General features: G+C 38.4%; 2 protein-coding genes across 2 annotated transcripts; both read left to right on the forward strand.

Moving 5' to 3' along the window:
• Window positions 1-154: 154 nt before the first annotated feature.
• Window positions 155-16,676, forward strand: LOC134825553 (probable ATP-dependent RNA helicase DDX23). The gene is given in 23 exon segments (XM_063837784.1): window positions 155-352; window positions 535-793; window positions 970-1,010; window positions 1,134-1,182; window positions 1,635-1,754; window positions 3,457-3,530; window positions 4,280-4,389; window positions 5,726-5,827; window positions 5,830-5,888; window positions 6,698-6,777; window positions 7,166-7,280; window positions 7,557-7,667; window positions 7,900-8,037; window positions 8,151-8,291; window positions 8,585-8,669; window positions 8,803-8,940; window positions 12,030-12,107; window positions 12,398-12,501; window positions 12,670-12,772; window positions 13,035-13,154; window positions 15,213-15,332; window positions 15,485-15,579; window positions 15,836-16,676. Coding segments are annotated over 23 exon segments (2,535 nt in total). The 5' UTR covers window positions 155-164; the 3' UTR covers window positions 15,941-16,676.
• LOC134825554 (magnesium-dependent phosphatase 1-like) lies at window positions 16,460-20,493 on the forward strand. Its single transcript, XM_063837785.1, has 5 exons — window positions 16,460-16,622; window positions 16,808-16,924; window positions 18,651-18,836; window positions 19,148-19,289; window positions 19,509-20,493. The coding sequence occupies exons 1-5, from the start codon at window positions 16,490-16,492 to the stop codon at window positions 19,594-19,596; spliced, it is 666 nt and encodes a 221-aa protein (XP_063693855.1). The 5' UTR covers window positions 16,460-16,489; the 3' UTR covers window positions 19,597-20,493.
• Window positions 20,494-27,364: the final 6,871 nt, after the last annotated feature.

The raw sequence follows: 27,364 nt of genomic DNA on the forward strand, positions 1-27,364 counted from the left end.
ACAATGAAATTTATGCGTTAAAGCTACCTACATAAAAAGCTATTTCATGTACGTGGCCCTATAATTGCCCTTGAAATTATCATCTTACTTAATTATTATTATATTATTATTACTTAATTATTTATTAATTATTAATTATTACTTAATTATTATTATAGCTGACAATGGTTCGAGAAGAGAGAAACAGAAAGAGAGACAGATCACCTGAGAAACCCAGGGACCGGTCACCGATAAGGGAGAGAGGGAGGGAGAGGTCCAGAAGTAAGGAGAGAAAGGAGAGGGGAAGGAGTAAGGAGCGAGCTAGGAGCAAGGAAAGGCCAAGGAGCCGGGAAAGGGCTCGTAGTAAAGATAGGTTTGTTTTTAAATTGTTATCGTATTAATAAAATAATACAGCCTACAGGCCTAATTCTTCTAGATCTAGTTTATCGTATTCTATCAGACATTTTTTCTTTTTTCAGAACTAGGCCTCCAAAACGAGCATTATCTTATAAAATAAGATTAAGTCCGGTAGGTAAATTTATTTTTTTCAATCAGGGCTCGAAGCAAAGAACGAGACAGAAGTCGGGAGAGGGACCGTGGAAAGGACCGTGGACTCGATCGTGGACAGGACCGTGGACAGGACCGTGGACTCGACCGTGGACAGGACCGTGGACTCGACCGTGGACTTGACCGTGGACAGGACCGTGGACAGGACCGTGGACAGGACCGTGGACAGGACCGTGGACAGGACCGTGGACAAGACAAAAAGGAAAGGAGACGAAGTAGAGAGAGAAGTAGGGAACGGGACAGAAGGGTAATATGTTTTTTCATCCCATATTTGTTACTTTTGTTTGCGAACATCTCAGTGCGTGCTACTATGCCCAAAAATGATACATACTGTAAGCTTTTATAGTACAATTCAAACCTGTGATATCATTTGTCAAAATGTGGAAACGGAAGTTCGCATAATCTTACGTTGAACACTTTCAGAGAAGCCGAGACAGATCACCAACAGGCCAAGATGACAAGAAGTAAGTTATATTTTCTGATTTGCTGATCTGCGCTTTGTGTCAGTTAAAATGTTATATGTTATTATCATATAATATATAAAACTATTTGATAAATAATAATGGTTAATCGTACAACTTGTGCAGTGGAGCAGTAGAAGAAGAGGAAAAGGAAGAACTGAAACCTAAAAGAGAGGTGAGTTTTAAGATTCTGTTTTTAATCGCAACGTCCTTGATAAAATCACATTACAATTATTAGTTAAAGTAAAGTAGGATTAGTAGACGCAAGAACTCTGATACATGGGAAATTGTATTTCAATTTAAGAGGAACAAGAACTAAAGTGAAAGACAGCTTCATTAGCGAGGACTTCCATTTAGATTGTAATGAAGCTAATTTAGGAAATATTTAATATTGTGTTGACTATTGTATTAATGTATTGTATTGATGTATTATGTATATTTTGAAAAACAAATTTTCCAAAACAAATTTCAATTTAATATCAGTAAGTAAAACAGTGAGCTAAAAGTAAAGAGAAGGCAAGGAGCCGGGATATCTAGTTTGATTGTTTAAGTTTGATTGTTTAAACAAATAGTTTGATTGTTCAAAGGAAGAAAACAAATTCCTCTAATATCATTCCTATTCCACAGCCACTTTCCTTGGAGGAACTTCTAGCCAAGAAAAAAGCAGAGGAGGAAGCGTTAAAAAAACCCAAGTTCTTGACAAAAGAAGAAAGAGCAAAGATTGCATTGGAAAAACGTCGAAAACAAGTTTCTACTTAAATTTTATTAATAAAGAATCAATTTAATAATTATTAATTGTTTAAAAACTAGCTTAATATGCAGTGTAATTTGAAATTGTCCTTGTTTCTTATTGTATCTGACGACACACCAGAACAAACAAGATCTCTTATGGACACCTTCAACAAGACGTTGTCTCACGTTTTGACTTTTTCTAAATTGATTTTTAGAATCTTATATAGTCTATTGGCCATGATAGACTCGATTGATTGGTTGCAGAATCTTCATAGCTTTATGTCTATGAAATAAAAATCATGCTATCACATAAATTGACAGAGCTAGACCACGTTAAAGTCCAATGATACAAATATCACATTTTCTGAGGTGTGATAATGATACAAATGGGTCTGGAGAGACCGAATGTTATCAGATTTTTATGAAAATTTCGTTTCATGATGCCTGTCTCCTAAGGAAGCAGTGTACAAAAGGAAATAGTTATTTAGGCTCATTATGATACAAATATCACACATTTTCGTTTCAAAATTGTCCGTTTTATGATGTGATTATTGAATCCCCTTGACCTCTTTTTTCTGTTTCTTTGAACCCAAACTGTACCAGAGGCAATTCCAAACAGAATTAGTGAAAAGTATGATACAAAAATCAACCTCCCGTTAGATGTACTACAATTATCACATTGTATTTTGAAACAACGAAATATAGCTATTTTTCGGGTCCAGTTCTCTGGGTGGCTGTTTGAAGGGTACATAATTCATTAATAAAGATGAAACTTCATTCACAGCTACAAAAATGGTAACTCAGTATGGATACAGGGATGAAAAATTGTTCCAACCACTTGAAGGATACAAATATCACATTTTTTGTGAACCAAATTTTACAAGTGTAACATTCGTGATAAATGTATCAATATGGGTCTATAGAACGAGATTCTTTTTGATACATGTACAATAAACATTATTACTCCCTGAACATCTTACACAGCACATCTAGGAACCAAAATAGGATACGAATATCACAATTTCAATTTAAATAATTTTTTTAAAAAAAATTTTTTTTAATCAAGTGATATTTGTATCTGAAAAGTGCTTATTTAATGAAATGCCTATTACTTATTGACTATGTTTAATAATATTGGATGAATTGATCTTCAAAAACAACATTCACACATTATTGACATTGATTCGTGAAAAATATTGAATTTAATGTGATATTTGTATCATTTACAGGTCATTTATTGAATGTCAATCATTACAACATTATTTTACAGCCTAAAGCACCTTGAATAGCATTCAAAACATCAAAATAGTCCTCACTGGTTGTCATTATAGCCTACCCTAAGTGATGTGTGATAATCGTACCATATTTCGTATATTTAACCATTAATCGCGGTACATATAACACCCACATGCTTCAGAAAGGTTTGATGGTCACATCTACCACGATAACTCACTCAAATCATGTAAATTCGATTTTACACAGCCATAAACAAGTTTCCCTGTGATATTCTTATCATAAAGTGTACAAATAACAAATTTAGCTGTTTCATGTTGATGAATGAGTGATTATTGTATCCTTGTTGACCAAACTACAAATTTTTGTGGTTATTGGTTTAAAATTGGCCGAGTAATAACTATCACATGGTTTGGCAGTCAAAATTCGAGCATGTGGCAGTCAAAACGTGAGACAACGTCTTGTTGAAGATGTCCTTATCCAGGTTGATGATCAGCGCGCAGTTCACGATACAGATCGACAAAAGAGGCAGGAGTTTGATAAGGTCGTGGAGGAAAGGTGTGTTATAGTTATTTTGTAGGGAGATGTTTTGTAATACCTTAAGGCCAATAAATTTAGTTCACAATAAAGTTGGTTACAAAAAATTTGGTTACACTGACTTTGCTGTAACATGATCGGCAGAGAAAGATAGGTCAATTGTAAGCAGTAACCTTATCTCTTATCAGATTATTCAAGTTAATAGTGTTATCATTACATCATATTGACATTCCTCATATTGACATTCCTCATATTGACATTCCTCATTCCTCCCAACAAAGTAGTTCAGTAGTAGGACATGTAAGCTCAATAATTTTCATGTCGTATAATATGCTCTACTGAAATTTTGGTCTGCTTTTAAATTAGTCGCCGAAAAATTGAATCTCAATAAATTTGGTGTAGAACAATTTTAGTTGACTAAATTTATGGTAGACTAAATTTGTCCTTCAGGTAGTCGCTACTACTCGCTCTACAATAAACAAATTACAACACTAAAATCTACTACACTTATTTAGTGTTTAGGAAGCGATGTAACAGAGTCGATATATTTTATTGTTGCTATGGGGTGGCAAGTCCCCCAACATCGTAGTCCGAGAGTTTCACTGCCTCTCAATATACTGTTTATCACGCAATCCAATCAGGGCATTTAGCCTGGAGTGGGCTGTTTAAAACATATTATACAAATACGAAATGTTTATTAAGCAGCAGCTTTCAAAATACTTGCGTAAATCGTCTTCAGCTAGTTTAACCTTACAAAACTTATTTTACAGTACCATGAGTAGAAGAAGAAGAAGAGAGGAGGAAGACAAGACTGTTGAGAAGAGATTAGCCGAGAAAGATGAACAGAAACAACTAGAAAGCATCAAAGATCATTACCTTAGTTAGTTCATTTGAAAATTACTATTGATAATTATCACCTTGTTGAAGTACTATCGTGTATTTTACGTCATGTGGTGCATAATATGCACAGAATTATGACAAATATGTGGTGCATATTTGTCATAATTCCGTGTTGTATAATGTATATTGTATTGTAACCCTGGGGCTCTTGCCCGCATTTTGCAAATATTTTCCCTCCTATCAACATATAGACACATATATTTACTGTATTATTTGATTCTTCATGGTAACTTAAGTAAGAAATTCCGAGCTGCCTTAGCTGTTAATGTCTTACGACGACTTAGGGCGGCTTCAGCGTCCGAACAGAAATAGTCTTCTTCCAAATCTGTCTATCCAGCATGAGTTTGTTAATCTCTTTGCTGTCGTCAAGCCCTGTGTCCTTCCGAAGGATGTCAATGTATGTGAGTTAGTCTGCCGCTCTTTCCAGTCAATGTTCAGTGCCATCCTCAGCATTCTCGTATAACATCCATCAATACGTTTTGCGAGGGTCTGGCTGACAGTCCATGTTTCAGAGCCATATAGAAGGATGGACTCGACTGTAGCCAGGAACAGTCGTATCTTGAGATCTCTACGCATATCCGACTTCCATACAAGCTTCATCTGGTGACACGCTCCCCATGCCTTAGCCTTCCTCACTTCGAAGTCCTTCTCCGAACTCTTCATTCTACTACCCAAATATACGAAGTCATCTCAATGTCATCGATGATGTTGATTCCCATGTACTTAGTTTTCCCCTCGTTGAGGTGGAGTCCAACTGAGTTGGCCGCCAGTTCCAGACTCCTGAGGAAATCTTGTGCCTCCGCAACACTATCTGTTATAAGAGCAAGGTCGTCAGCAAAGTCCGCATCAGTGACCTTGACTGCCGGATAGCGACGGCTTCTTCTGGGGTGTAGAGTAAACCCAAAGTCCCTTCCCTCTAGGGACACCCTCATAATGTAGTCAATTACGATTATGAATAGGTAGGGCGCCAAAGTGTCTCCCTGCATCACTCCTACTAGAATGAAGAATGCTTCACTCAGACCATCCTCTGCATACATTCTTTGTATCAAGCCTACAATCTCCTTTGGAATTCCATATGCCAGGAGGATCTTCATGAGGAGTCCACGGTGCACGCTGTCGAATGCCTTCTTGAAATCAATGAAGAGCATTACCGCGGTCAGATCTTTATCCTTTAATGTCTTACATCTCAACTATTTACTTAAAACTGTAATCAATAATATGTCACATTTTTACCTTATTAATAATATTATTCAACTTCAGTGAACCATTTCTTCCAACTCAACCTAAACTTTATATTTTAATAATCTTATTAACAGGTATTAAAAAGAAGCGAAGAAGAGTAAGGAGACTGAATGACAGGAAGTTTGTGTTTGATTGGGATGCCACAGACGACACTTCAGTAGACTACAATCCACTTTACAAGAGAAACATCAGATTCAGTTGTACGGGCGTGGTCATAGAGCGGGTATAGACTTGAAGGTAAGTTTAACTTGAACTTCAGTTAATACAAGATGACCAACTTTAGATGACCAACTTCGTCGGTTTGCCCAGTTCTTAGGGTCCTAAGAATAATTTGGTCTCAAAACTTCCAGCTCCCTAACCATTTCTGGTGCCTTTAGAGCTTATGGGATCATAGGGTCCAATTGTGGTCACACTAATAGATGTACAATTTGTAACGCGCGAAGTATATACTTTTATGGTTCACGCGCGCGTTCCGCCGCGCTGTTAATTAAATAATTAGCTAGCTAATATAGCTAAGTAAAGCTATATAGTAGCTAGTACAGTATTATAATATAGCGCGCTCGATCCATCATGTATCACCGCAGCTAGATCGAATCACCACAAATATGTATATTCTGTCTGTCTCGTGAAGTGTGGCTAGCTCTCGCCTCTCGTTGATCGAATCTTGTCCAGCACAGTTCACCGCTCTTACTAGTGTCGCTGTAGTTATAAATATCTTAAATATATGTTATGTTTATGGTTTTGTCAACAAAAAGACTTGCATTCAAATCGGGAAATAATGTGGCAATAATTCAAACCTAGATTGCAGATAGAGTGAGTGCTCAGATCCCTTCTGACATTAATTGTACAGTGTAAACTTCAGTCTTTTTTCATCGGTCGGTGTCTTGTCTGTGTAGACTGCGTGCAAATATGTATAATGTATCAAAAATTGAGTAGTCCGTAAGTCCGTACTTATCGCCGTTTAATGAAAGAATTTTCTCTTTTTATCTGACCGATAACAGTTCTGTACACTAAGTTTATCTCTAACTTATTTCATATCCTCGCAGCACCAGAAGAAAGATCAGCTGAAGTTTTACGGAGCGCTGATGGAAGAAAGAAGAACTGACGAACAGCACCAAAAACATTTGTGAGTATTTTTCCTATTCTATATACAGGGTGGCCCAGAAGTAACTACCCACACGCAACCCTTTAATAACTCACGTAATTCGTATCAGAATTGCTCAAAAATGTCAGGGAATATAGATATGGGTTAAACTTACAGCACTAAAAATACAAGTGAGTATTTTTCCTATTCTTTATACGTTGTATAATATACAATAAAATACACTTCCAAGCTGGTTTAAGAAAAACAACTGCTGCACATTCAGGTGATAAGGTATCTATCGGGTCAAACTAAGTTACAGATAAATCCCTAAATATGTTCTTGGATCAGAAACTACAAAATATGAAGACAAGTCACGCTATGACGGTGAACGGTCATAGTATGACCCGTTATTCAACTATTTAAATCCTAGAGAGCGTGTCGAGTTAGAAGAGAAGAAGGAGAAAGATCAGAAGTGGGATGAGCGACATTGGGGCGACAAACCTTTGGAGGAGATGTGTGAACGAGACTGGAGAATCTTCCGGGAGGTTTGTTTTTTGGGGTTTTAATCGTCTGATGTAAGGTTTTCAGTAAGATGTCGCGTTTTCACACATATCCTTGACATCTCTCTTTTGACCGTTTTCCACATCTTTTCAGCTAGTAAATTTCGGATTAATTCTACATCAATACTTCATCAATTTGAACAATCAGGCGATTGTTTATCTAAATCTACTAAATTCCTTTCTATCAAGAAGTTTGTCACTTGTTCAATAATTAAGCCGCTTAAAAACAAAATAAACGTTAACACTTCAATGCCTCCACAGGATTTCAACATCACAACGAAAGGTAACAATATTCCCAAACCGCTTCGCTATTGGCACGAGGCTGACATAACAGAGGAGATACAGGAAGTTATTAAGGAGTGTAATTACGAGGTATAGTTCCAGTAACGTTGGCTCACTTTTCCTTACTCGCCGCACTTATGTGGTGCTTCTGAGTGACGTTGGCTCACCTTTGTCAACAATTTTATTTCGATCGGTGTACTATTATAAACAATGTGTTTATTTTACTCACATAAAAAGAGTCTAAATGTGTATTATCTGGATTATATTGCGAATAACTATCAATATGTATTATGTAAGTCCTGAAATGAATCCCTTCTTTCAGCACCCAACCCCTATCCAAAGGATTGCACTTCCAATAGGACTCCAGAACCGTGATATTATAGGGGTAGCTGAAACTGGGTCGGGAAAAACTATCGCCTTCTTGCTACCTCTGTTGAGTTGGATCCAGACGCTACCTAAGGTAAGTTTAGCTTTACTGAGTTCAGTCTGGTTTAAATTACGGTTTTTCTCGAAATTTCCTTTCATTTTTCGTCCGATGTCTACTCCAGAAGTATTCATGTCTTATCTCATCAGCTCGAAAGAGAGTCTGATATCGATATGGGACCCTACGCGGTGATCATGGCCCCAACCCGTGAGTTGGCCCAACAGATTGAGGCTGACACTAAAGTGTTTGCTGATAAACTAGGTATCAGAACTGTGGCAGTTATTGGTGGGGTAAGTACAGTAGGATATTTCACTATTTCACAATTTCACTATTTCACTATTTCACTATTGGTACAGTAGGATATTTCACTAATATTGGTAATTGTCACGAGGCGTGCAGATCTGCAGACCTCGTGATTGCATTATTTATGGCCATGATATTTATAGACAGGATCATAACATCTTTGTTGATGGTTCATTATTTCGAAATCATGCGTCAAAATCCACATGAAACGCTTATTTTTTGTTTTTGCTTAAAATCGTTTCGTCTCCATTTCACTTTATCACTGTAATGTTATCCTCAGCTGTCGAGAGAAGAGCAAGGTTTCCACCTAAGGAGAGGTTGTGAGATTGTTATTGCTACTCCTGGCCGGTTACTCGATGTTTTAGGTACGTCTCCAATTTAAACGAAAGGAAGAAAATCAGAAATTAGAAATCATAATTTAACTAAGGAATGCCGGAAGTATAGCTCTAAAGTTTTGTCAGGTAATATACATGTCCACTAACGTTTTATCATTTTCAGAGAACAGGTATCTGGTGCTTGAACAGTGTACGTACGTGGTTATGGACGAGGCTGACAGGATGATTGACATGGGTTTCGAAGCTGACGTACAGAAAGCTCTGTCATATCTCCCTGTCTCTAATATCAAACCAGACAACGGTTTTTAAAAGTTTTTTTTTCATTTTCAAAACTAAAACACTATTTCTGGTAATGTGCCTATTTTTAAACCTTTCCATAGCAAGGCAGTGTACAAATTCTGAGCAGCGCTTAACGCTACTTAAATAATGTTTGCTACTCAATAGTACAGACAAATCCGTCTGAAAAAATCGATCTGCTGACACACGAAGCTTTCAGAGGATTTTTGACGTTTTTGAGTCCCATTAGGTGCCCTTTATGGCTGACCAACTTTTCCAAACTTTTCCACTTGTCTTAAGGCCACTTTTTGCCACTTTACCACTTTTTACCACCTTTCTTGTTTGTCGAATATCTTTAGTTGTGAACATCGTAAAAGGTTGCGGATCAATCGAGTGTTTTCATATTATCAGGAAGAAAAACTTTTGTTCAAACAATTTTTACGTCAGATAATAAGTTAATTGGATAATTATCAATTAACTAATTAGCAAAATTCTAAAAATTTTTTATTGGCTCAAAATGATCGGAATAGCTTGAAACACGGAGAAAAGTATTTTTTAGAAAAACTTTGAAAATTTTTCACTTACATTTTTTTTTCGAGACTTAGAAAAAATTTCGAAAATTCAAAATATTTTTTCCGCCAAAAGTGATCAAACCGCATGAAACACGGAGAAAAATGCCTTTCAAAAAAACTTAATACTTAAATCGCCAATATTTGTAGTTGGAGTTCAGTAAATCTCGGCAGATTTTAGTAAACAGGAATTACTAAGTGAAGAGGTCTGAAACTGAAAAACGTTAACCATACGATCGCGCGGCGATATAAGAGTTTCATAAACTAATTTTCACAGAAACTGCACCAATGGCACAGTCAAGATCGAAACGATAGCCTGCTGTACTGTCATTTTATTGATTTCAATGATGAATCAGTGGGGTTAAGATAATCACATTTGTAATAAATAAACATCTCTGTACCGTCAATTGTGCTAATCTAAACCAGCCTACCTGTATTACCAGACCTCTTCTTTTCCTCGACAATCAAACCAAGTTGTTCATATCGCATTTGGTGGGTGATGTAAGTAGTAATACATATCGAGCTGTATTCAATCACAATACGACACAATGCAATACGTGTATATTATATTATGGCCCTTAATGAGGTATATGAAACGTTCTATACCGTACACTTCTCGTTACTCCAGTGAGAGGCCCAGTATGGAGAGGTTTAACAGTTTAGCACGAAAACGTCTACTTGGCCTCATGGCTCTTTGACAGCTCAAAGAAGGCGAGAAAAGACCAGAAAGCTTAAATTTTCAACTCCACATTAATCCTGAGCTGATCATCATGGCCCCGAATATCCTACGGGAAGAACCTGTATTTTTACCTCACGACGTCCGGATTTCAAATCAACACCCTCAATAACATGAACAATCCTTCCTGATCAGGATCTGTCTCTATTAGCAATTTCCAAAATATCCTGACTCTCGTGGAACATTTCACTGAATTAATTATTACTGGTTTTTTATTACCCCTTGCCCGTCATTCGTATCTACATCTTACCCTTGCCAGTATGTTACCCTTGCTGATTTTACGTTTAGCCGACCCTGACATATGGGGGTGATTTGAGGTATCCCGCAAATGAAGCGGTATGCAGAACAATACAAAACAAGTCACAGTTGATGTTGGAAGGTGTATTTACACTTGCTTCCTGGACCTGGCTGTTCCGTAGTTTCCCTGATCTGTTCTTGCCTTCTTCGAACTGTAAATGAGCCATGAGGCCAAGTATACGTTTTCGTGATAAACTTTAAAACGTCTCTATACCGGGTTTCTCACGGTATAAAGCGTTACATAAACCTCATTAGTCATTAAGAGCCATATAATATACACGTATTGTGTCGTAGTCTGATTGAATACAGCTCGATATGTATTAGTTTCAATACTTTCAACACTATACTATATAACAAATAATTTTAATGACAGGATGGATTACTGAGGGCACTGTGTTAAGGTGATTTAAGTGGGTCCCAATTCCCACCGACCATTCTTCTTTGTGTTATGAATACTTGCTTCATCATCTCCTTTTAATAAAAATCACGGTGTCTTTATTGACTAAGCGCAATACTACTTACATCACCCAACAAATGCGATATGAACAACTTGGTTTGATTGTCGAGGAAAAGAAGAGGTCTGGTAATACAGGTAGGCTGGTTTAGATTAGCACAATTGACGGTACAGAGATGTTTATTTATTACAAATGCGATTATCTTAACCCCACTGATTCATCATTGAAATCAATAAAATGACAGTACAGCAGGCTATCGTTTCGATCTTGACTGTGCCATTGGTGCAGTTTCTGTGAAAATTAGTTTATGAAACTCTTATATCGCCGCGCGATCGTATGGTTAACGTTTTTCAGTTTCAGACCTCTTCACTTAGTAATTCCTGTTTACTAAAATCTGCCGAGATTTACTGAACTCCAACTACAAATATTGGCGATTTAAGTATTAAGTTTTTTTGAAAGGCATTTTTCTCCGTGTTTCATGCGGTTTGATCACTTTTGGCGGAAAAAATATTTTGAATTTTCGAAATTTTTTCTAAGTCTCGAAAAAAAAATGTAAGTGAAAAATTTTCAAAGTTTTTCTAAAAAATACTTTTCTCCGTGTTTCAAGCTATTCCGATCATTTTGAGCCAATAAAAAATTCTTAGAATTTTGCTAATTAGTTAATTGATAATTATCCAATTAACTTATTATCTGACGTAAAAATTGTTTGAACAAAAGTTTTTCTTCCTGATAATATGAACACACTCGATTGATCCGCAACCTTTTACGATGTTCACAACTAAAGATATTCGACAAACAAGAAAGGTGGTAAAAAGTGGTAAAGTGGCAAAAAGTGGCCTTAAGACAAGTGGAAAAGTTTGGAAAAGTTGGTCAGCCATAAAGGGCACCTAATGGGACTCAAAAACGTCAAAAATCCTCTGAAAGCTTCGTGTGTCAGCAGATCGATTTTTTCAGACGGATTTGTCTGTACTACAAATGATTTTTATTCCTAATATTTGCTACTTAAACAATGTCCATTTCCTAATGTTTTATCAATTTTACATACTTTCCGATCTAGACGATGCAGAGAACGATGAGATATTACTGAAAAACTACAACTCTAAGAAACGGTTCCGCCAAACTGTCATGTTCACAGGTACTCTCTTCTCTCCTTTCTTTAATGTGGGAAATCTTCTGTTCTTTTTTGCTCCCCAGTATTCAATGTTGATTTATACAAAGATTTGATTGGTTTTGTCGGTCACGTGTTAGATTCACCACCCCACTTCCATCCATCATCCAATTTCCAAGCCTATCTTTTAATTATGTATAATTAATTATACTGTATTTTTGTAGTTCTCGTGAAAAAAATAGCTAATTATTTTACCACTCATGTTACCTCTTATTTTACCAATTTTTACGCTTCAATTAATTACCTTCTCTTCGTAGCCACGATGCCTCCCTCAATAGAAAAGCTAGCTAAAACGTACATGAGAAGACCTGTTATTGTTAATATTGGGTCTTGTGGTAAACCTGTCGACAAAGTCAAACAGGTACATTAAATATCACACAATATACATTAAATATTACACAATAAATGTGTAAGTTGTGATTGTTTGATTTCTATTCATTTGGCCACAAAAGCTTAAAGTAAGGTAAGTATACTATTGCTTAATTATTATTAATTAACTTGTCTTCTTATCTGAAATAAATTAATTCAGGTGATATACATGTCCTCTCATGAAGCAAAGAAAAAGAAGCTCTTGTCACTATTGGATAGTGGGATTGAGGCTCCCATCATCGTCTTTGTCAACATGAAGAAGGGTCAGTGAAAATGAATTATCTTAGATAGAATAGTGTGTAGAATTCGAGTTCAGAAGCAACTTAAAAGTGCCGTGTAATAGCACAAAATGTGCATAATTTTGCAATTAAAATCATAAAATGTGATGTATCGACTTATTTACCTCAATTCTTTGTATCGGTCTCCTCAAATAACTCTTAATCAATGACGTCACTTCACAGCTAGTGACGTCACTTCACAGCTAGTGACGTCACTAAACGTTTTACTAACGAGGTAACCTTGTAGGTTGTGACGTATTAGCAAAGTCACTAGAAAGACTGGGATACCGGGCGGTAACACTGCACGGAGATAAGAAGCAGGAGCAGAGAGAAATAGCCCTGGCTAGTCTCAAGGACGGCTCTAAAGGTTAGTTTACCAGGTTTACCAGGTTTTTAACCGATACTGATAGTTGAAATTCGGTATCTCGCGCTAGATAGCGCTTAGATCTAACGCTATCAAGCGGTCAATCTTACTATATATAACGCGAGACGATAGTTTTCCGTGCCATTTTACTGACACCACGGCATCACCTTTAACGCGAATTTCCGCAAAAACCATAAAAGATATACAACTGAAACTTTTTTGACTTGGTCAAATGCTTTAATGGCCTCCAAATCAGCATAAAGAAATAAAAAATTGGCCAAGAAATAGGAGTTTTAGAGCCCAAAATTTGGTATCCCAAGCAGAGGCACATATTAGGTGCGGTAAAATAATCGAAATTATGCGGTACCGCACCCGACTATAAAGGTAAAATGTGCGGTAAGGTGCGGTAAATTTTTACCAATTATGCGGCAAATGTGCGACGATTTTTTCGAAATTTGTGCGGGAATTGTGCGGTTTTCTTTTGCATTTTCTGAAGGACTTTGGAAATTCTAAACGTATAACCGCCGCTCTTGTCAAAAATAGGTCTGTTTATGTGTTACTGAGGGTGTATTTCTTTACTAAGACCATGATTGAACCTATATTGAGATTCAGTTATCTGAGAACAGTGACTTGATCTGGTAGAGATCAGGAGACCGTTATTTGAAGACGCCTCTTGATAGAGTCGATCAGATCCCATGCGTGATCGCAAATATGTGACACGCTTGTTGGCATTGATCGTCAGTACTTGTAAACCATTTGATCCAAGATCCATTAAGCCCACTATAAAAAAGCCAACGCTACAACGAATAGAGCTCATTACCCGATAAAAAGGGCTGCAGGTATGATCGAAGTACGGTAATAACGAGGGTTCCATAACGGCCTGGGTCACAGTCCCGAAAGGGCCTGGGTCACGGTCCCGAAAGGGCCTGGGTAACGGTCCCGAAAGGGCCTGGGTCAGGGTCCCGAAAGGGCCTGGGTCACGTGGTAACCGGGTCACGTGGCCTAGGCATGAGTTCCAAAAGGGCCTGGGTCAGGGTCCCGAAAGGGCCTGGGTCACGTGGTAACTTGGTCACGTGGCCTAGGTCACGGTCCCGAAAGGGCCTGGGTCAGGGTCCCGAAAGGGCCTGGGTCAGGGTCCCGAAAGGGCCTGGGTCACGTGGTAACTGGGTCACGTGGCCTAGGTCACGGTCCCGAAAGGGCCTGGGTCAGGGTCCCGAAAGGGCCTGGGTCACGGTCCCGAAAGGGCCTGGGTCAGGGTCCCGAAAGGGCCTGGGTCACGTGGTAACTGGGTCACGTGGCCTGGGTATGAGTTCCAAAAGGGCCTGGGTCACGGTCCCGAAAGGGCCTGAGTCACGGTCCTAAAAGGGCCTGAGTCACGGTCCTAAAAGGGCCCGACTTTTAACATATTTTGGTTTTTACACTCGAAAATCTTAACGCGAAAATTTCCAAATTATGCGAAATTACGCGGAAAATGCTAGATTATGCGGAAATATGCAGAAAATTACAAAATGTGCGGAAGTGTGCAGAAAACAATAAATTATGCGGAAATGTGCGGAAAACGGTAAATTGCGCGATCCCGCACCCATCGCACCTAATATGTGCCTCTGATCCCAAGTGGTGTCAAAAACGCGAATTAAATAGGTAATAATTATTTTAGTCTCTTGAGTCTTGACACCATTTTAGGGGTTCCTGCTAGTAACGATAAATAGCGTTTAAATCGAAAATTAGTGATAATAGCTAGTCTAAAGGACGGGTCTAGAGGTTGATCGATCAGATATTTGGTGGTGTCCTGGCAGCAGATATGAGCGTCTGACCCAATTGATTCTAATTATTTATACATATCGGTCATGTCTAAAATTCCCTCCCATCTAACAGAGTTGTTTATATTATGACACAGTGAAACTATCGGACTACGATGTATGCATATGGGCACTTGCCAGCCCATGGAAACATTAAAAATATATTGACTCTGTTACATCGTTTCCTCAAATTATTTGTTATATAGTAGTGTTGAAAGTATTAAATATATATATAACTCACTCACACTCGATCCTTTGTCAGATATTTTAGTTGCAACAGATGTAGCGGGTCGTGGTATTGATGTGAAGGGGGTTACCCACGTTATCAACTACGATATGGCCAAAAGTGTAGAGGATTACACCCACAGAATCGGAAGAACAGGTCATTATTTTGTTTTGGGGTCTTGTACTTGCATTGACTTTTTTCTAATGGTTAATTTCGGGCTCAAGAAGATGATTATTTTTTCACAAATTTGTTGTCACTTAAAATTTTAACGACAATGAGAGAACTGAAGAACTGACCACAATTATCAGGTCGAGCTGGCAAATCAGGTACTGCCATAACCTTCCTTACTCAAGACGACTCTCACCTGTTCTTCGATCTTAAAGAAATGGTATCTAAATCTCCTGTGAGTGGATTGTTTTCCTTTATTATGTGTATCCAGAAGTAATAAGTTAATTTTAAATTATACTTCACAACGAATTTATATCGTCAAATAAAACAGCATAGAACATTTCTCTTTCCCCATTTGCATTCTTAGGTAAGTACGGTACCTACAGAGTTTGATACATTTATTAAATTGAATTAACTAATTAATTTAATTCCCAGGTAAGTACGGTACCTTATATTACCTTCCATTACCTTACAATACCTTACATTCCCAGGTAAGTACGGTGCCTACAGAATTAGAACGACATCCTGACGCTCAACATAAACCCGGTACAGTATTGAACAAAAAGAGGAAGGAAGAAGTCCTCTTCATTGGATAGACGGATGCTTTCTGGGGATCTACTCTGCAAAAACATTTTAACATAATATTATTTAATGTCAGGATTGTTTGTTGTGACTCGGAGCAAGCGAGTAACGGACCAGTTTTTGTAAAGTGCTATGAAAGATTTTGACATTCTTTTAGGAACTTTGACATTCAAAGTGTTTTTTTAGAGTGTACTGTACCCTCTAAATTTAATAGGATGATAATTGATAAGGCCAGGCATACAGTGGCGGGCTCATTTGGGGAACTAGATTTGTTACAAATATGTTTCACTGTATTTAAGTGACTGATTATATTGACTCTATTATAGATCTTTCAGATCAATCTATGTCCAATCCATCATTTATGATGGTCAATTTATCTCATTTGAAATTCATCTTTTAAATTGAGTTGGAGGTTTTGTTACTGAAAATTGAATTGTAAGTTTTACCTTAAAGATTACTCGGATGTGCGTTCAAAAGTTTGGTCAGAATTTTAAAAACGAACTTCTTTTAAGTTTCCATAAACGATACTGTTTAGGCATGTCAACTGTTCGAGATGCTAAATAATGGCGACCATATGCTGCAAAATTTATAGAAGTGATTGCTTTCGCAAATTTAAAGCATATCCATTCCACAAGATTCGTTCAAACTTTTCACCGACCATTCGATCATTTGTTCGACCGGTGAACACGCATCCTGGTTAGTACGATCCATTTGTTGACTGTCATTAAATGAATATTTAAATTCCCCCTTAACAGAACATTTAAGTGAGAATGCAGTATTTCATTACACAAGTTTTGAAATAACTTCAAGTTTTACAAGTTTTACAAGTTTTAACACTGATTATAACGATTTCCATCCCCTTACCTCCGTTAATTTCTTAGATATGGAGGAATTCCCCGAGCAGAACCGACCTGGTATTGTTATATTTGACATGGATTATACGGTCTGGCCGTACTGGGCAGACGTACATCTAGATCCTCCTTTCTCTGTGTCTAATGGTAAGTCTGGGTCGTGGGGGGAGGGGGGGAGGGGGGGGGGGTGGGACGTACACCTAGATCCTCCTTTCTCTGGTTCTAATGGTAAGTCTGGGTCGTGGGGGGGGGGGGGGACGTACACCTAGATCCTCCTTCCTCTAGCTCTGTGTCTAATGGTAAGTCTGGGTCGTGGGGGGGGGGGGGGGGGACGTACACCTAGATCCTCCTTTCTCTGGTTCTAATGGTAAGTCTGGGTCGTGGGGGGGGGGGGACGTACACCTAGATCCTCCTTTCTCTGGTTCTAAAGGTAAGTCTGGAGGGGGAGGGGGGACGTACATCTAGATCCTCCTTTCTCTGGTTCTAATGGTAAGTCTGGGTCGTGGGGGTCGTGGGGGGGGGGGGGGGGCGTCCGGCGTACACCTAGATCATCCTTTCTCTGTTTCTAAAGGTAAGTCTGGAGGGGGAGGGGGGACGTACATCTAGATCCTCCTTTCTCTGGTTCTAATGGTAAGTCTGGGTCGTGGGGGGAGGGGGGGAGGGGGCGTCCGGCGTACACCTAGATCATCCTTTCTCTGTGTCTAATGGTAAGTCTGGGTCGTTGGGGGGGGGGGGGGGGGGGGCGTCCGGCGTACACCTAGATCATCCTTTCTCTGTTTCTAAAGGTAAGTCTGGAGGGGGAGGGGGGACGTACATCTAGATCCTCCTTTCTCTGGTTCTAATGGTAAGTCTGGGTCGTGGGGGGGGGGGGGGGGCGTCCGGCGTACACCTAGATCATCCTTTCTCTGTTTCTAAAGGTAAGTCTGGAGGGGGAGGGGGGACGTACATCTAGATCCTCCTTCCTCTGTGTCTAATGGTAAGTCTGGGTCGTGGGGGGAGGGGGGGAGGGGGCGTCCGGCGTACACCTAGATCATCCTTTCTCTGTTTCTAAAGGTAAGTCTGGAGGGGGAGGGGGGGACGTACATCTAGATCCTCCTTCCTCTGTGTCTAATGGTAAGTCTGGGTCGTGGGGGGAGGGGGGGAGGGGGCGTCCGGCGTACACCTAGATCATCCTTTCTCTGTTTCTAAAGGTAAGTCTGGAGGGGGAGGGGGGACGTACATCTAGATCCTCCTTTCTCTGGTTCTAATGGTAAGTCTGGGTCGTGGGGGGGGGGGGGGGGGGCGTCCGGCGTACACCTAGATCATCCTTTCTCTGTTTCTAAAGGTAAGTCTGGAGGGGGAGGGGGGACGTACATCTAGATCCTCCTTCCTCTGGTTCTAATGGTAAGTCTGGGTCGTGGGGGTCGTGGTGGGGGGGGGGCGTCCGGCGTACACCTAGATCATCCTTTCTCTGTTTCTAAAGGTAAGTCTGGAGGGGGAGGGGGGACGTACATCTAGATCCTCCTTTCTCTGGTTCTAATGGTAAGTCTGGGTCGTGGGGGGGGGGGGGGGGACGTACACCTAGATCCTCCTTTCTCTGTTTCTAATGGTAAGTCTGGGTCGTGGGGGGGGGGGGGACGTACACCTAGATCCTCCTTCCTCTGTGTCTAATGATAAGTCTGGGTCGTGGGGGTCGTGGGGGGGGGGGGGGGGGGAGGCGTCCGGCGTACACCTAGATCCTCCTTTCTCTGTTTCTAAAGGTAAGTCTGGAGGGGGAGGGGGGGACTTACACCTAGATCCTCCTTTCTCTACTAATAAAGATACCATAATGAGTTATACAGTTGAGAGAACAACGGAGGGAGGTTAACTATAATTAATGAAGTTATTTTTAAAGGAGTTGTCAAAGATTCCCGTAACGAAAAAGTTAAGATCTATCCGGACATTCTTAAGATTCTTAACTTCTGTAAGCACCATGATATCCCCATGGCAGTGGCTTCTAAATCACCGGAGACTACCATGTACAAAGAACTAATGAAGTTACTGGACATTCACAAGTACTTTGTTCAGTTTGAGATTTACCGTAAGAATTTAATTATAAGCTGCTCATTTGCTCAGTTTTCATCTATATTCGAAGTTTATCTACTAATCGAAACTATTGATTAATGATTGCTATGATATATCAATTATTATGTATATCAGTATATTGTATATTATTTATAATATATATACATAATATACAATAATAAATAATAATAATATACAATATATATAATATACAATATATGTACAATATATATTATATATATATTATGTGCGACATAGTGTAGAAGGGTTTGTTGTTAGTTTTAATTAAATACTTTTCACCTCATTAACGTCCCGTAAAAACACCAGGAAAAAGTAAAGAAAACCACATGAAGGTAATTAATGAACAACAGAACATCGAATTTACTGACATGATATTCTTTGACGATGACTTTCGGAACATTGAATCTACTAGACGAATTGGAGTCACTGCTGTACATTGCCCACGATTGTAAGTAACATTATGGTTATTGAGAGTAGAGTCGAACACAGTTATACGATATGAAAAAATGGTGTATTTTATAATCGAAATTCGTGTATTCAATTGATTATATTTGATACGGGGCGCATAGGTTGCGTTAACTCTTAAATTTAAACACAATTTCCCACAATAGTGACTTCAAAATAGGAATTTACTCCGAAATTTGACAATTAAAATTAATATTTGCAGAGGAGTAACATGGAATATGTTCCTGGAAGCACTTAAGAAGCACAGCGATTGTAAGCAAACGAATCCTAAACAACGACAACTTAAATAAAGACAAGAAAAATCTAGCATTGGCTTCCACAGATAAGATCTTCAGTTTCATTTCGAATATTTTGGATTTGTTTATAAATTAATATGCATGAGTAATGATATGATAAAGTTTATTTTGTTTTGTATTTCTGTACATGAAGAAACAACTACGATTTTTAATGAGTTTTATTTTGCTGATCTGCTTTAAGTTTATGTCCAGAGATAAGAGGTCGTTATTGACAATTAGCGGCGGTTTGTGGATGCACCCCGTACCTTTTTCTGACCCTAGTTCGATAAAATCTACGTACTACTGTTCCATTTTACTTTCAATATCATTAACAATAACTTTATAAGTTATCTTTGATTGCATCTTGTAACATATCTCAGCGAATTTCTGCTTGCAACTGTTTTAAATCACGTACATAATACATTGATAATGTAACTGCTTACGTGATTAACCGAAATCTTAAAATTACAGAATCCTGATTGAATTTGAATTTATTCGGTTTGAACATTATTATTCTTAGAATGTCATTTCTTCACTAGGGGTTTAAACTTTAAACATAAGTGGGCTCTTAAAGAAATCTGTTAATAATAAATAATTTAATTTAATTTTTGGAATGTCTCAACGCGAGTATTATATAGGATCATATCAGTTGAAGTTTTTGGGGAAGGGGGGGGGGGGGGGGGGGGTCAAATGAGCAAAATTGGCTTGGGCATTGATGGGATTGATGGACATTGTCCAAGAAGCCCGACTTTTGGGTTGAGTAATGGTTGGGGTTAAGGTTACAGTCCCAGAAGTCTACCCTATTCCTAACCGTAACAAATTAAAAATTGCGGGTATTAGTTTTTCCATATTATAAAATTTCTATGTGTAAAAATTAACCAGTTTAGTCATCGAACGAGGTTATAGTACAATATAATGCGTGTTTTTACTTAAGCTCGTGTTTGTTCAATTTTTAATTAAGTATCTTAAAACTGTTCTAAATCTTTACAATAAAGATCCGAGATCTGTGAACTTTTCAAAGTTGCTAACAAGTAACAACACCTTGTCACTGAACCCCTACTAAAATTATGTATGATAACGAAATCTAACGAATAACCATACATTTCCCAGGTGCATGTTAGTTTTAACCCTGCTATGGATTCTATCAGTCATCACCCCCGGCAGTTGCTCAAAGTGTTGGATTATTTTGAACGAACCCTCTGGACTCAACAACTTCGACATCGAACTAGATAAAGTGCTAAATGGAATCGTTACTATTGAAGGTGTTTTGAATTTAGATCATGCCCCTGCATCAGGTGTGCCTCACAAAGATCTCCTAAAGTTTATCGGAGAGGATGATTCTAATGATGCCCCAATCCTAGAGATTGAAACCCAGGTCAACAGAAGACACCAGTGTATGTTTATCGAGGGAACTTTGAAAGATGAAAACTTGTCTTCGATAGTTACATATCCATCTCTTTCAAACCGGAAAAATATATGTAGCGAGAATCGGGATGGTTCTATGAAGATATCCCAAGACAACGAGGTGAAGCTTCAAATATCTAGCATTGACATGGAAACGCTAGAGGGTTATGAGGTTTACCTCGGTGGATTTGCTAAACTCCTTAAACATCATTTGTTCAAATATGGATCCTTGGAAAATTGGCAGAAGTTTGAAAACAGAAGGATCGACGGTACCAGAAGAATAGTAAATACTTGCAAACAGGACTGTCATCTATCGTACACCAAGATATCCGTCTGTTCAGATCCACAACCTAAACTTCTTGATAAAATGGATTTCCAAGTTGTAAGAGCAGAACTTGGAAGTACCTACACTCTGTCCTGCTCAGCCTCTGGAGCACCTTATCTTGGTTCTGATTGGAGAGACAAGGAGAATAGCATTATTCCTGGTGATGAAGTGTTTTCTTCTGACGGAGCAGAATTCCTCATCGAGTCAAAGTTGGTGATATCTGATTTTTACACTAAGGACGCAGGTTCCTACACCTGCAACATCTTCAATAAAAACTTCGGCAACGGCGTTGAAAAGCTTGTAAGTTTACAGCATCTATCTATTTCAGCACCAAACTCGACGTACAGTTTTGCGGACAGTGAAAGTACTGAACTAGTATGGACTGTAAAAGGACATCCTCTTCTTGAAGTGAAGTTAGAATGCAAATCTGAGTTAGGAGTGTCTGTTCCTTTTTACCAACGATTAGAATATTCACCACTTCGACTTACCTTTAGTTACGAATTCTCCAAAGAAGATGCTCCTGCAATGCTGAGTTGTGTTCTCCTGAATGGGACTGAATTTCTGGATCAAAGGACCATTATGAGAGATGATGAAGATGCCAATGAGAGTATTCAGATCCCTGCACCTCCTTGCGAAGCTGGTGTCAAGGATACTGGTTGTATTTGCTGGTATGGTTATCTGTTGGTCTTATCAGTCATTTGTAATCTTGCTCTAGCTGCAATAATGTGCAAGTCACGTGAAGGAAGCTTAAATTTGTTTAAGAATAAGAAAAATTCGGCTGCTACTGTATTTTATTATCCATTAGCTGAGAATATAGAGGCAACTGAAGGAAATCCTATAAAAGAGGCTTCCTTACCTTCAAGTTCATTAAGAGCAGATGGAAGTTCGCCAGAAGATGTTCTGCATCGTATTGGTGGGAGTGAATTTGCTGGTTTATCATCTGCTGACACAGACATTTTGGGGAACGATACTCCGAGGAAATTTACCGAAGATGGGCAAATGAGAAAAAGAATCCCTTTCGGCTCTGACAAGCAAAATAAAGGCACTCAAACAAGGACTGAAAAGCGAGAGCTCCATAGTGCCCCTCCAGCATATGACAATAAAAAGGATAGCTAGTTTAGACGAAACGGCGGTGATTCAGTTCAACTGATCGTTTTGATCACAAATGTTTACTAATTTTTTATCTGACTGGGTAGGGTATTATATTTAGAAATATGAGTCAAGTTATTTTGCATGGGGTAGCGGAAAGCATGATATAGATGGCTTATTTTCAGTATCTGTAGCCTCTCCAATAAGATCCTGGGTCATATATAATGCATTATGCACGTTTTGTGCCGTATTGCTATGGAATACAGCTAAATCACCACTAGAGGCTAAGTGAGCTCAGATAGATCACATGTCTTGCACAAACTGGCCAAACAAATGCTACAGAACAAAGGAATGAGCACAGTGTATAAAGGTTCACGGCTTACCTTTCAAAAGTGGGTTCGCTAGGGTACCAGGAAACGGGATTTTTTTATTGTTGACAAATAGAATTTTTTTCGAAAAATTCGGAATCCGCTCGAGCTGCGAGCAGGATCGAAAAAGTTCGGGATCCACTCAAGCAGGCTGGTGGGTAATTTTGGCTAGGGGAAAGGAAAAATACTTTTAAAAGGTGATGTATTTAAATTTATATTGTATATACTATACAGAGGTTCGCAGTAAACTATATTGTGAAAGAAAATAAATACAGTTAAACCTCTCTGTACCGTATCTAATCTATCTTATCGAGGTTTAAGTGTATTTTGATATATTTTGTATATATATTTTGTATAGCGAGTAACTCGTTTCAGAAATTTAAAATAAGGTGAAGTTTTTAAAATTTGTATTTCCTTTTTTGAGAAAGTTTCACTCAGCTGTACACCGAGAAGTTTTAAAACCAATTAATTGATTGCCAAATGAAATGCAATATTCTTTTCATGTGAAAGATTGTCATTCTATGAAAGTTAGATATCAGACTTTGCACTGTTGTAGCGACATACTCACTAGATTCAATAATTTTTGTTAAATTAACACTAACTGACCACATCTTTTTAGCTGACTAATGTTAGCATTAACCGTGCTATGGATTCTATCAGTTATCACCCCTGGCAGTTGCTCAAAGTGTTGGATTATTTTGGACGTACCCTCTGGACTCAACAACTTCGACATCGAGCTAGATAAAGTGCTAAATGGAATCGTTACTATTGAAGGTGTTTTGAATTTAGATCATGCCCCTGCAGAAGGTGTGCCTCACAAAGATCTCCTAAAGTTTATCGGAGAGAATGACTCTAATGATGCTCCAATCCTAGAGTTTGAAACTCAGGTCAACAAAAAAAACCAGTGCATGTATGCCAGGGGGACTCTAACTGATACTGATAGTGACAGGGTATTCTCGTATCCAGAAACTCCTGAATTAAAAGAACTAGAGTCTATCTGTCTTGAAAAAGATAACAACCATAAGATCTCCAAGGACGGTCTAGTAAACTTTCAACTATCAAATATCGACTGTGAGATTACTGGATATGAAGTGTATCTTGGTGGATTTGCTGAACCTGTAAAGCGTTTGATCAAATATGGATCCTTGGAAAATTGGCAGAAGTTTGAAGACAGAAGGATCGACGGTACCAGAAGAATAGTAAATACTTGCAAACAGGACTGTCATCTATCATACACGAAAATATCCGTCTGTTCAGATCCACAACCTAAACTTCTTGATAAAATGGATTTCCAAGTTGTACGAGCAGAACTTGGAAGTACCTACACTTTGTCTTGCTCAGCCTCTGGAGCACCTTATCTTGGTTCTGAGTGGAGAGACAAGGAGAATAGCATTATTCCTGGTGATGAAGTGTTTTCTTCTGAGGGAGCAGAATTCCTTATCGAGTCAAAGTTGGTGATATCTGTTGTTAATACAGAGAAGGCTGGCAATTACACCTGCAAGGTTTTCAACAGAAACTTTGGAAAATCAGTTGAAAAGCTTGTAAGTCTGCAGTATTCGAATATAACTGCACTAAACTCAACTTACAGCTTTACTGAAAGTATTCCGCTTGTATGGATTGTTAAAGGGTATCCTCTTTTTGAAGTAAAACTAGAGTGCAGAACCGAGTTTGGAGTATTAGTTCATTACGACCGACGATCAGAATCTTCACCTCCTAGAGTATTGTTTACTCCGACTCCTGAATTCTTCGAAGAAGATGCTCCTGCATCGCTTAGTTGTGTTCTTCTGAACGGGATTGAGCTTCTTGATCACAAAATATTAAGGATGGAGAATAAAGACTCTGAGATAAGTACAATTACTTCTGAACCGCCGACAGAAGCGGTATGTGAGTGTATATGGTCGAGATGGAGAGAGCTTTGTATTTTGTTTGGCGTCACAACCCTCGTGGCTTTAATTGTTATTAACATTCTAATTATTGGTAAGGAGAGGTTTAAAAGAACATTAAATAGCAGACTTACTTATATGAAATCTATGGCGTTTTCTGGTTCTCGAAAGTGTTCTTCTCCTCAAGGTTATGATGCTGCAGCTGGTGAGTATTCTCGTATATTTATGGATTCCAAGGGAAACAATCCCTCTGGCGATTCCGAGTGTGGTACATTGTCAAAAGATGCAATAACTCCACAGGAAGCTCCTGCTAAGATAAAGACGTCTAAGTGTATGCCTACTGTTTCTGAGTTGGATTCTGAGGGAAGCAATTCCTCTTGCGATCCCGAGCGCAGTATATCGTCAAAAGATGCAATAACTCCACAGAAAGCTCCTGTTAAGAAGTCTAAGTATAAGGAGAATGTCTTCCCGGATAATGTACCGCGTCCACGTAGAGATCGTGGTGATGGTAGGGTGGAAGGTCAAAAGAAAGAATTTCACAGTAATCCTGAGCAACGTCAACATTACGAATAACCATAGAAAGTGACTACTGTGTTATTAGTATTGAAACAGTAGACTGCTTCACTAAGTTTAGCTAGTCTCATCAATAAGTTGTATATGACACATCAGATTTTTTTGTAAATTATTTTTTATTGTTTTAAATTATTTAAAATAGTTGAATGGACATATTGAATCATAATATTTATGTGGTTTATTGCCAGGAATAAGTAGGTAGTTGAACTGCGAAGTAATATTTACTTTCACGGAGAATTTTTCAAGACACCTGTTGAAGGTTCAGGGAAGAATTGATGATTGTAACGTAATGATTTATTCAATCAATAATTGGGGACTGGCCCACACTAGTCTGTAGTGCCAGCTAATGTTCACTCAAAAGTATATGTTAATAAAAATATTATGAACTCTTCGTACCACGCAAATAGGTATTAAAATCAAAAAAACTTAATTTCAGTCAACTAATTCTAAAGGCTTTGATCTGGCTGTTGAAAATTTTCATTTTTAATATCCTCTAGTAAATATATAATACCAGTCCGAAAATTTTTTGTTGTGATAAAATTTAGGAACCAATCATAAATCCAGCTGAATTCAGTTCTGGCCGAATACTTGTCTTCAATATCCGATCCCAGTCGGGTTTAGAATGTGCTTAGCCGAATATCAACCGGAATTTTCAAAAAGTATCAGAAACAATTTAATTTCTTAAAATTTTAAGCTGTGTTGACATGGGGGGGGGGGGTAAAATAACCAAAAAAATTGATTATGTAATAATATGTTAACGACCCCTTAACAGAGTATCAGTACAAGTATACTCTAGGTGGCAGTGAAATGTTTTGTTAGAATGGCGGGTGATTTCGAATGCGATCTTGATTAATATAGATGCAGTGCAATTTCAGTTTGGCAGTTTTTTTAAATTCTTTTGGATTTTAATAATCCGGGTAAGTTATGAAGTAAGGGTCACAGTAAACTATATATTGTGAAAGAAAATAAAAACACTTAAACCTCTCTATACCGTATATAATAAAGGTTTAAGTGTATTCTAATTTATTTTGTCTGAGTAACTCGTTTCAGAAATTTAAGATAAGGTGATATTTTTAAGATTTTTATTTCCTTATTTGAGAAAGTTTCACTCAGCTGTATACCGGGAAGTTTCAAAACTGATTAATTGATTGCCAAATGAAACGCAATATTCTTTTCATGTGAAAGATTGTCATTTTATGAAAGTTAGATATCAGACTTTGCACTGTTGTAGCGACATACTCACTAGATTCAATAATTTTTGTTAAATTAACACTAACTGACCACATCTTTTTAGCTGACTAATGTTAGCAATAACCGTGCTATGGATTCTATCAGTCATCACCCCTGGCAGTTGCTCAAAGTGTTGGATTATTTTGGACGTACCCTCTGGACGCAACAACTTCAACATCGAGCTACATCCTGGTGAACTGCTAAATGGAATCGTTACTATTGAAGGTGTTTTGAATTTAGATCATGCTCCTGAATCAGGTGTGCCTCACAAAGATCTCCTAAAGTTTATCGGAGAGGATGACTCTAATGATGCTCCAATCCTAGAGATTGAAACCCAGGTCAACGAAAAAAACCAATGTATGTATGTTAGGGGAACTCTGAATGATACTGATAGTGACAGGGTATTCTCGTATCCAGAAACCCGTAATTTAGAGTCCATTTGTCTTGAAATAGATAACATCCACAAGATCTCCAAGGATGGTCTAGTAAACTTTCAACTATCAAATATCGACTGTGAGATTACTGGATATGAAGTGTATCTTGGTGGATTTGCTGAACCTGTAAAGCGTTTGATCAAATATGGATCTCCGGAAAATTGGCAGAAGTTTGAAAACAGAAGGATCGACGGTACCAGAAGAATTGTAAATACCTGCAAACAGGACTGTCATCTATCATACACGAAAATATCCGTCTGTTCAGATCCAAAACCTAAACTTCTTGATAAAATGGATGTTCAAGTTATAAGAGCAGAACTTGGAAGTACCTACACTCTGTCCTGCTCAGCCTCTGGAGCACCTTATCTTGGTTCTGAGTGGAGAGACAAGGAGAATAGCATTATTCCTGGTGATGAAGTGTTTTCTTCTGACGGTGCAGAATTCCTAATCGAGTCAAAATTGGTGATATCTGATGTT

This window comes from Bolinopsis microptera, chromosome 13 (genome assembly GCF_026151205.1).
Source record: "Bolinopsis microptera isolate Bmic1 chromosome 13, MBARI_Bmic_1.0, whole genome shotgun sequence".
NCBI lineage: Eukaryota > Metazoa > Ctenophora > Tentaculata > Lobata > Bolinopsidae > Bolinopsis > Bolinopsis microptera.

Bases quoted from the DNA above. Each gene is read 5' to 3' on its own strand.
- LOC134825554 (XM_063837785.1), top strand. From the start codon at position 16,490: ATGGCGACCATATGCTGCAAAATTTATAGAAGTGATTGCTTTCGCAAA. The intron at 16,623-16,807 runs GTTAGTACGATC...TTAATTTCTTAG, and splicing joins ACCGGTGAACACGCATCCTG to ATATGGAGGAATTCCCCGAG. The intron at 18,837-19,147 runs GTAAGAATTTAA...TAAAAACACCAG, and splicing joins TGTTCAGTTTGAGATTTACC to GAAAAAGTAAAGAAAACCAC.